General features: G+C 42.0%; 1 protein-coding gene across 1 annotated transcript; it reads right to left on the bottom strand.

Moving 5' to 3' along the window:
• Positions 1 to 5,421: 5,421 nt before the first annotated feature.
• Positions 5,422 to 7,570, bottom strand: LOC148586802 (uncharacterized). The gene is made up of 3 exons (XM_088514343.1): positions 7,193 to 7,570; positions 6,458 to 6,626; positions 5,422 to 5,987 (listed from the first exon to the last, which is right to left on the bottom strand). Exons 1-3 carry the CDS (start codon positions 7,568 to 7,570, stop codon positions 5,422 to 5,424), a joined length of 1,113 nt encoding a protein of 370 aa, XP_088370469.1.
• Positions 7,571 to 9,307: the final 1,737 nt, after the last annotated feature.

Here is a 9,307-nt window from a genome sequence, read left to right as displayed (position 1 = left end):
TGCCCGTGACCTTCGCTGGGACTCGCCTTGCCGACCTCGCTGAGACTCGCCCCGAAGCTGACTGGACTTGCCCGGCACACACCTGCTAGAGACTTGACTAGGACCTACTCAGGACCTTACTTGGACTCTCCAGGACCTGCCCGGACTTGCCCGGTATCTCGCTAGGACTTGCCTAGGACCTGCCGGGGACTTGCCCGAGACTCGACTGGACCTGCCTGGAACCACGCCGGGACCTGCCCGAGACTCACCCAAGACCCACTTGGGACTTAACCGGACCTGCTCGAAACCCACAAAGGACTTGATCGATACTTGCCCGGGACCTGACCAAATCTGCCCGGGGACCAACCCGGACCTGCCTGTGACCCTACTGGACTTGCCTAGGACCTCGCAGGGACCTAACTGGGACTTGTTTGAACCTGCCTGGGACCCGATCGGACCTGCTTGGGACCTTGCCAGGACTTGCCCAAGACCTGCCCTGGACTTGATAGAAAACCGCCTATGACCCTCCTGTAACTCGCTTGGAACCTGACCGAACTGCTTGGGACCCAACCGGACTTGCCCTAGACTTCATCGAGACCCACTCGAGACCTGACCAGACCTGCACGAAACCCACTCGGGACCTGCTCAAACCTACGCGGGACCCGCCCTAAACTTGACCGAGACCTGCCCAAGTCCCTCCCGGGAACCGCTAGAGACCCGTCCGGACCTACCTTGGGCCAGACCGGACCTTCCTTCACAGGACTCGCCATGGACTTAACTGAGACTCGCTTGGGACCCACCCGAACCTGCTCGAGACCTGCCCAGGAGGACTTGTCCAGTACCTCGCTGGGACCTTCCTTGGACTAGACCGCGACTCACCCAGGACCCGCCTGGGACCCAATCGGACCCGCTAGAATGCACCTGGGACCCGACTGTACTTGTTAGGGACGTGACCGGGACTTGCCCAAGACTCAATTGGACAGCCGAAGACCTCGCCACCCAAGACTTGCCCAAGACCCGCTTGGGACACGACTGGACCTACCTAGGACCTCACCGGGTGTAATACCCCGGTAAAAACAATATTTTTTTTACAAGGAATGGTTAAGGGATTTATAAAGGACCCGGTTTTATGACAAGAACCCATGCCCAAATTTGCAACATAAAAATCCTTAGACGTTTTGAAGCACAAATCCGAACTTAAGCCTTTTTGACCAAACATACGTCAGGGTTACTGAACGTACGCTACTATTTTTAGTAGAGGACGTATGCAGGGGGACCACCACCCGGATGTACACTAACAATAGTACATTGGAGACCATCTGGACGTACACCGGGGGACCCCAGACGTACGATGCTTTTTGGAAAACCCTTGGACATACGATGAACCCTTTTACCTAATGTGTAATAGTACCAGACATACGCCCCTATAGTACCGGACGTCCACTACTTTTCAAAGTAGTTGATGAACGCCTCCAACTTTTCCTCTCTATAAATACCCCCCCTAACATCCCCAACTCGATAGGGATAAGTCTACCACTTTATTTCTTTATTTATTTATTTATTTATTTTACTGATGCAAAGATCTATAAGGCCCTTTAATAGATCTTTGATAGACCTTATAGATCTTTGCATCATTAAAATAAAAAGAAAATAAAGTGGTAGACCTAGCCCTATCCGGTTGGGGATATTACAATTTTGGTATCAGAGCAAAGGTTATAAGGTTCTGCAGACTTTTCAAATAATAATAATAATAATAGTAATAATAACAATAATAATGAATTAAATTTGGGGTAATGGGAAGCCACATTCCGGCCAAGTAGAGTTAGTCGTTGTAGCCATTACTAGATAGTACAAGATTCTTGTTTAAGTTGTTTAATGGTTGTTATATTATCAATTGTAAAGAAATGACATCCCCGACTCACAATAACCAAGATAGCAACACCGAGTTCAACGACTCCGGAAGTGGAGAAAACGCTATAATCAACCATGAGTTAAACCCTATAACAGCGTTGGCAACTCAGCTCATGAACTTGCTAGACAAGGCCCGACGCGGGAAAGGATCCACTAGCGAAGGACAACAAGGATGCCCATTCGAAAGGTTTCGTTGGCAGCAACCCCTACCTTTGAAGGAAATGCAGGTGTAGAAGCTGCAGAAAACTGGTTTTTGCAAACAGAAAGGCTGCTAAAGGTGATGGACTGCACTGATAATAAGATGGTTAGGTATGCTACTTACCTCCTAAGTGATCAAGCAAATTGGTGGTGGGAAACCAAGGACATACAAGTACGAAACTGGCTAAGACTAAAGGAAGAGGGTCCTATTCCCTGGGAAGAATTCAAGAAGGAATTTTATGAATGATTCTTTCCTCTGACAGTTCGATAAGCCAGGGCCTAGGAATTTATGGACCTAGTTCAAGGGTCAATGATGATAGAGCAATATGCTGCCAAATTCATCAAACTATCACAATTTGACCCTTATCCCGTGTTGATAGGAAAGCTAGAAGCAAGGAAGTTTGAAAGAGGTCTGCAACCACGCATTATGAACCTTGTGGTAGGACTCCAGATTGGAAACTTATTAGACCTCGTCAACAAAGCTGCGATAATCGAGTAGACCCAAATTTGGGGTATTCTAACCAGAATGCAAATTCGGGGTATTCCCACCAGAGGAAGAGAAATGTCCCACAATGAAACCACTTAAGATAGCAACCCAGTAAGAAGAGATTTCACCAAACCCCACAGAGAAATTTTACGCCACAACAATCTTGTTAACAAGGAAATGGTGGTCAACGTGCACCATGTCAGAAATGTTGGAAGCTTCATGCCAGGAATTATCTGTTTGTATGTTACAGATGCGGGAAATCTGGACATATCCTAAGAGATTGCAAGGCTCCTACCAGCAACCTAAGTGGTTAGAAATGCCTTGAGGAACAGAAGAACCATGCAACTGCTCGGGTTTATGCTCTAACACCTGGTGATGCATCAGCGTCCAATGAAGTGGTGGCAAGTACCCTCCCTATTTCTAATGGTGTAGCTTCCGTTCTTTTTGATCTTGGAGCAACGCAGTCATTTGTGTCATACTCCTTTGCTAACACATGTAACCTAAAGCTAGAATCATTAGATGTAAGCCTATCAGTGACTAACCCGATAAGAAAGACAGTCATATATACCTCGGTAGTTAGACGTTGTCCTGTGTCAATTAAAGGTCATGTCATGCTAGCAAATCTTGTAATGTTCGAGATGCCAGGGTTTGATGTGATCTTAGGGATGAATTGGCTATCCATGTACCATGCGTGCATGGATTGTTTCCACAAGGAGGTAATATTTAGACTGTCAGGAAAATAAGAGTTCAAATTTTATGGAGATCAAACTATCAACACACCTAAGTTGATATCCGCACTACATGCAACTCGATTAATCAAGAAGGGTTGTTTAGGATTTTTGGCATACGTGACAGAGGATAAAGCAGAAGCAAACATCGAAGAGATACCCGTTGTACGAGAATTCACAGACGTTTTCCTGGATGAATTGCCGTGAATGCCTCCCAATAAGGAAATTGAATTCACTATAGACCTATTACCAGGCAATGCACCCATATCCAAGGCTCCTTATCGGATGGCACCACGAGAACTCGCGGAGCTCAAGGATCAACTACAGGAACTACTCGACAAAGGTTTTATTCATCTGTGTGTATCACCGTGGGGAGCACCTGTTCTATTTATGCAAAAGAAGGATGGATCTATGAGATTATGTATTGACTATAGGGAATTGAATAAGGTTACAATCAAGAATAAATACCCGCTCCCAAGGATTGATGATCTCTTCGATCAACTCCAAGGGTCGCAAGTATTCTCTTAGAATGACCTTCGTTCCGGTTATCATCAACTCAAAATTCGGGAGGAGGACGTGCAAAAGTCAGCATTTCGTACAAGGTACGGACATTATGAATTCCTAGTAATGTCTTTCGGTTTAACTAATGCTCCAGCAGCATTTATGGACATGATGAATCGAGTATTTCAAGAACTTGTTGACCGATATGTGATAGTATTTATTGACGACATCTTAATTTATTCAAAGACTCGGGAGGAACACAAGGAGCATTTGCGAATGGTATTGGACATCTTGAGGAAGCTACAACTTTATCCGAAGTTCAAAAAGTTTGAATTTTGGTTCGACAATGTGGCTCTATTTATAGGAAAAACTAAATACTATTCTACCTTCCATTTACAATTGTTAATTTGTTTTTCCTATAAATAGAGCTCTTACCCTCATTTTACTATTCCACTTACCAACACTATTATACCTACCATTAACTATTCTACATTCCATTTACAATTCGGGGGTAATGCCAAATGATAAGCTACTGCCCCAATTTCCTCAAGAATTTCCAAAGGACCAACGAACCTAGGATTCAATTTCCCTTTTCTCCCGAATCTCATTACTACTCATAGGAGCAACCTTGAGGAAGACCTTTGTGCCGACTTCAAATTCTAGCTCTTGTCGTCTCGCGTCAGCATAACTCTTTTGTCAACTTTGAGCTGCTGCTAATCTCTACTTTATTATCGTTATCTTCTCACACGTATCTTGGATGATTTTTGGCCCAAATAGTTTTCCTTCTCCTACCTCGTCCCAACATAGCGGCGACCTACACTTTCTCCCATACAAGGCTTCATAAGGTACCATATCGATGCTCGCGTGATAACTATTGTTGTAGGCGAATTCTATTAGCGAGATATTGGATCCAGCTCCCCTTGAAATCAAAAACACACAATCGCAGTATGCCTTCCAAAGTTTGAATTGTTCGTTCCGTCTGCCCGTCGGTTTGAGGACGAAATGCTGCGCTGGAAGTTATCCTTGTGCCCATTGCCTCTTGTAAACTCTGCCAAAATCTTGAGGTAAATCTTGGATCTCGATCCGACACAATGGATACGGGAATTCCATGTAGTCGTATGATCTCCTTGATGTAAAGTTGTGTGAGTCGATCAATACTATAAGTCATCTTGATAGGTAGAAAGTGTGCAGTCTTAGTTAGCCGATCAACAATGACCCAAACCGCATCTTGACCATTTTGAGCCCTGGGAAAACTAGACACAAAGTCCATCGAAATACGTTCCCATTTCCATTCAGAAATAGGGAGAGGTTGTAAAAAGCCTTACAGGTCTTTGATGTTCTAACTTAAGTTGTTTACACATCAGGCACCGCTCTGCGTATTTCTCAATATCCTTCTTCATTCCATTCCACCAATAGGTTTTGCGTAAGTCTTGATACATCTTCGTGCTTCCCGGATGGACTGTATATAAGGATTGATGGGCTTCTGACAAGATGACCTTCTTCAACTCTGCATTATTGGGAACATACACTCGGTCACGAAATTTTAACACTCCATCCTTGGAGATCTGGAAATCTGGTTGTAGCCCCTTCTCCATTCCTTCACGAATTATAGTTGACTCACTGTCTGAAAGCTGTGCTGTCTTGATTTGTTCCAATAAGGTTGACTCCAGGGTTAGGGTGCCCATGCAAGAATTCATAATGTCCGTACCTTGTCTGAAACACTGACTTTCGCACGTCCTCCTCCCGAATTTTGAGTTGATGATAATCGGAACGAAGGTCAATCTTAGAGAATACTTGCGACCCTTGGAGTTGATCGAAGAGGTCATCAATCCTCGAGAGCGGGTATTTATTCTTGATTGTAACCTTATTCGATTCCCTATAGTCAATACATAATCTCATAGATCCATCTTTCTTTTTCACAAATAAAACAAGTGCTCCCCATGGTGATACACTCGGACAAATAAAACATTTGTCGAGTAGTTCATGTAGTTGATCCTTAAGCTCCACGAGTTCTCGTGGTGCCATCTGATAAGGAGCCATGGATATAGGTGCGAAGCCTGGTAGTAGGTCTATAGTGAATTCGATTTCCTTATTGGCAGGCATTCTCAGCAATTCATCCGGGAAAACGTATGTGAATTCCAGTACAACGGGTATCTCTTCGATTTTTGCTTCTGCTTTCTCCTCTGTCACGCATGCCAAAAATCCTAAATAGCCCTTATTGATTAATCAAGTTGCATGCAGTCCGGATATCAACTTAGGCGTGTTGATAGTTCGATCTTCATAAAATTAGAACTCTTTTTTTCCCGACGGTCTAAATATTACCTCCTTGGGGAAACAATCCACGCATGCATGGTGCATGGATAGCCAATCCGATCTAAGATCACATCAAACCCGCTCATCTCGAATATTACAAGATTTGCTAGCATGACATGACCTTTAATCGACACAGGACAACGTCTAACTACCGAGGTACATACGACTATCTTACCTACTGGGGTAGCCACTAATAGGCTTACATCTAATGATTCTAACTTTAGGTTATATGTTTTAGCAAAGGAGTATGACATAAATGAGTGCGTTGCTCAGGATAAACAAAAAAAAAAAAAAAAAAAAAAAAAAAACAGAAGCTACACCATTAAAAATAGGGAGGTACCTAGCACCAGTTCATTGGATGCTGATGCATCACCAGGTGTTAGAGCATAAACCCGAGCAGTTGCATGGTTCTTCTGTTCCTCAAGGCGTTTCTGACCACTTGGGTTGTGGATAGGAGCTTTGCAATCTCTCAGGATATGTTCAGATTTCCTGCATCTATAACATACTGGCTGCCCAAATAGACAATTCCCGTCATGAAGCTTCCCATATTTTTGACATGGTGCACGTTGACCACCATGTCCTTGTTGATAGGATTGTTGTGGTGTAAAATTTCTCTGTGGGGTTTGGTGAAATCTCTTCTTACTGGGTTGCTCTCTTGAGTGGTTTCATTGTGGGACATTTCTCGTCCTTTGGTGGGAATACCCCGAATTTGCTTTCTGGTTGGAATACCCCAAATTTGCATTTTGAGTCTGCTCGATTATCGCAGCTTTGTTGACGAGGTCTGATAAGTTTCCAATTTGGAGTCCTACCACAAGGTTCATAATGCGTGGTTGCAGACCTCTTTCAAACTTCCTTACTTCTAGCTCTCCTGTCGATACGAGATAAGGGGCAAATTGTGATAGTTTGATGAATTTGACAGCATATTACTCTACCGTCATTGACCCTTGAACTAGGTACGTAAATTCCTAGACACTGGCTTGTCGAACTGTCAGAGGAAAGAATCGCTCATAAATTCCTTCTTGAATTCTTCCCAGGGAATGGGACCCTCTTCCTTTAGTCCTAGCCGGCTTCGTACTTGTGCGTCCTTGGTTTCCCACCACTGATTTGCTTGATCACTTAGGAGGTAAGTAGCATACCTAACCATCTTATTATCAGTGCAGTCCATCACCTTTAGCAGCCTTTCTGTTTGCAGAAACCAATTTTCCGTAGCTTCTGCACCTGCATTTCCTTCAAAGGTAGATGGTTGCTGCCGACAAAACCTTTCGAATGTGCATCGTTGTTGTCCTTCGCCAGTGGATCCTTTCCCGCGTCGGGCCTCGTCTAGCAAGTTCACGAGCTGAGTTGCCAACACTGTTATAGGGTTTAACTCATGGTTGATGATAGCGTTTTCTCCACTTCTGGAGTCATTGAACTCGGTGTTGCTATCTTGGTTATTGTGAGTCAGGGACGTCATTTCTTCACAATCGATAATATAACAACCATTAAACAACTTAGACTAGAATCTTGTATTATCTAGTAGTGACTACAACGACTGACTCTACTTGGCCGAAATGTGGCTTCCCATACTATTATTATTATTATTGTTTTTTTTTTTTTTTTGTTAGAAAGTCTGCAAAACCTTATAACCTTTGCTCTGATACCAAAATCTTAACATCCCCAACCCGATAGGGCTATCTGCCACTTTATTTATTGATTTATTTTTTAATAATGCAAAGATCTGTAAGGTCTATCAGAGTACTTGATTTTAAAGGATACGATGAATATATAAAACATTCTTCAAGAGATTTTATTACAAGCAAAATTTGAAAACGTTATACTTTAGTTGCGAAATATCATATTATTACAATAACTGATATGAAAAGACTATGAAAATTAATAATTATTCCCGCCCCCATTCCGGCCTCCTATTCCAGCGTCCTTTCTACCTGGAAACAAGAAATAAAACTAAATGAGCCCAAAGGGGCCCAGCAAGTAAAGTCCACAACCATAAATAGTTTTACTCATTGTTTTCAGTTTTTAAAAAATGTTTTCACAAATAAATACACAAGAAGTCATAATAATATGTGTATGTACGATTGCATCTCCTGTAGCATATACATACTATTACATCTAGTAATAAATCCTCGTTATAAATCATCATCATAATGCATCATTCTAAATCATCATAATATATCATCGATGAATTTATATTATCATTTTCTCATGTTAAGGCCCATATACATTGTTACCCCTGTGGCCTCAGCCATGCCCGACCGTCAATTAAATCTTTCTTAGTGCACTCAACGGTCATGTTGATGAAATACCACCTTCTTCCATAGCCTCCTTCAGTGGTTTCGCCTCCATCCGAGTATCGGTACCAAACTCATTTCTTTCTTTATCTCTTGGGGCCAAAAATACTCTCCTTCATACATGTGCCCTCATTTCATAAATATGTAGGCCCTCTTGTACATCTTTCTTATAATTATCATCATTTATCAACTTTCTTTTCTCAAAATGGAAACTTTTCTAAATATAAACTTGTTGTACTTAGAAAGCGGTTAAAGAAATAGAAGCTTTTTAAATAATTCTTTTAGAAATCTTTCATGCATGCAACATATCTCCATGACAGGTAAATAAAATAACTATTCACAGTTTGATACAAGAATGTATAAATAGCATGACATGAAGAAATTTTAGAAGGGGTAGTGAATTTCTAGACTGAAGCTAAAAGTGGTCTGAAGAATCTAGTTGCTCCAATCTGACTAACACCACTAGTATGTTTTTTTGAAACTAATTTCTCAAGTCCGTTCTCTCTCGAGTTTTTTCTTTTTTACAGCGCTTTATCTCACCCTTGCTCTTAGTAAACACTCTCAGAAGGAAGAAAGACCGAGTAGAAAGCGGAAGAAGGAAGAATATGTGGAAGAGAAGGGAGAGGAGTGGTGAAATTTGTGAAGATCTTCTCTATTTATAGAAAAAACCAAATACTATTCTACCTTTCATTTACAATTCTACCCTCATTTTACTATTCCACCTACCAACACTATTATACCTACCATTAACTATTCTACATTCCATTTACAATTCTACCCTCCTTTTATTATACCAATACTATTATACCTACCATTAACTATTCTACCTTCCCTTACTATTCTACCTACCAATACTATTCTTCCTACCATTTACTATCCTATTATTTCACCAATTACCATTC

The sequence above is a fragment of the Corylus avellana genome, chromosome 3 (assembly GCF_965113065.1).
Source record: "Corylus avellana chromosome 3, dhCorAvel1.hap1.2, whole genome shotgun sequence".
Taxonomy (NCBI): Eukaryota; Viridiplantae; Streptophyta; class Magnoliopsida; order Fagales; family Betulaceae; genus Corylus; species Corylus avellana.
The sequence above is the reverse complement of the archived record's forward strand: the minus strand, read 5'-3'. Positions and strand labels throughout refer to the sequence as shown.

Bases quoted from the DNA above. Each gene is read 5' to 3' on its own strand.
- LOC148586802 (XM_088514343.1), bottom strand. From the start codon at position 7,570: ATGACGTCCCTGACTCACAATAACCAAGATAGCAACACCGAGTTCAAT. The intron at 6,627-7,192 runs GTACGAAGCCGG...CTATTTGGGCAG, and splicing joins GGGAAACCAAGGACGCACAA to CCAGTATGTTATAGATGCAG. The intron at 5,988-6,457 runs GTACCTCCCTAT...CATGCGTGACAG, and splicing joins ATCCAATGAACTGGTGCTAG to AGGAGAAAGCAGAAGCAAAA.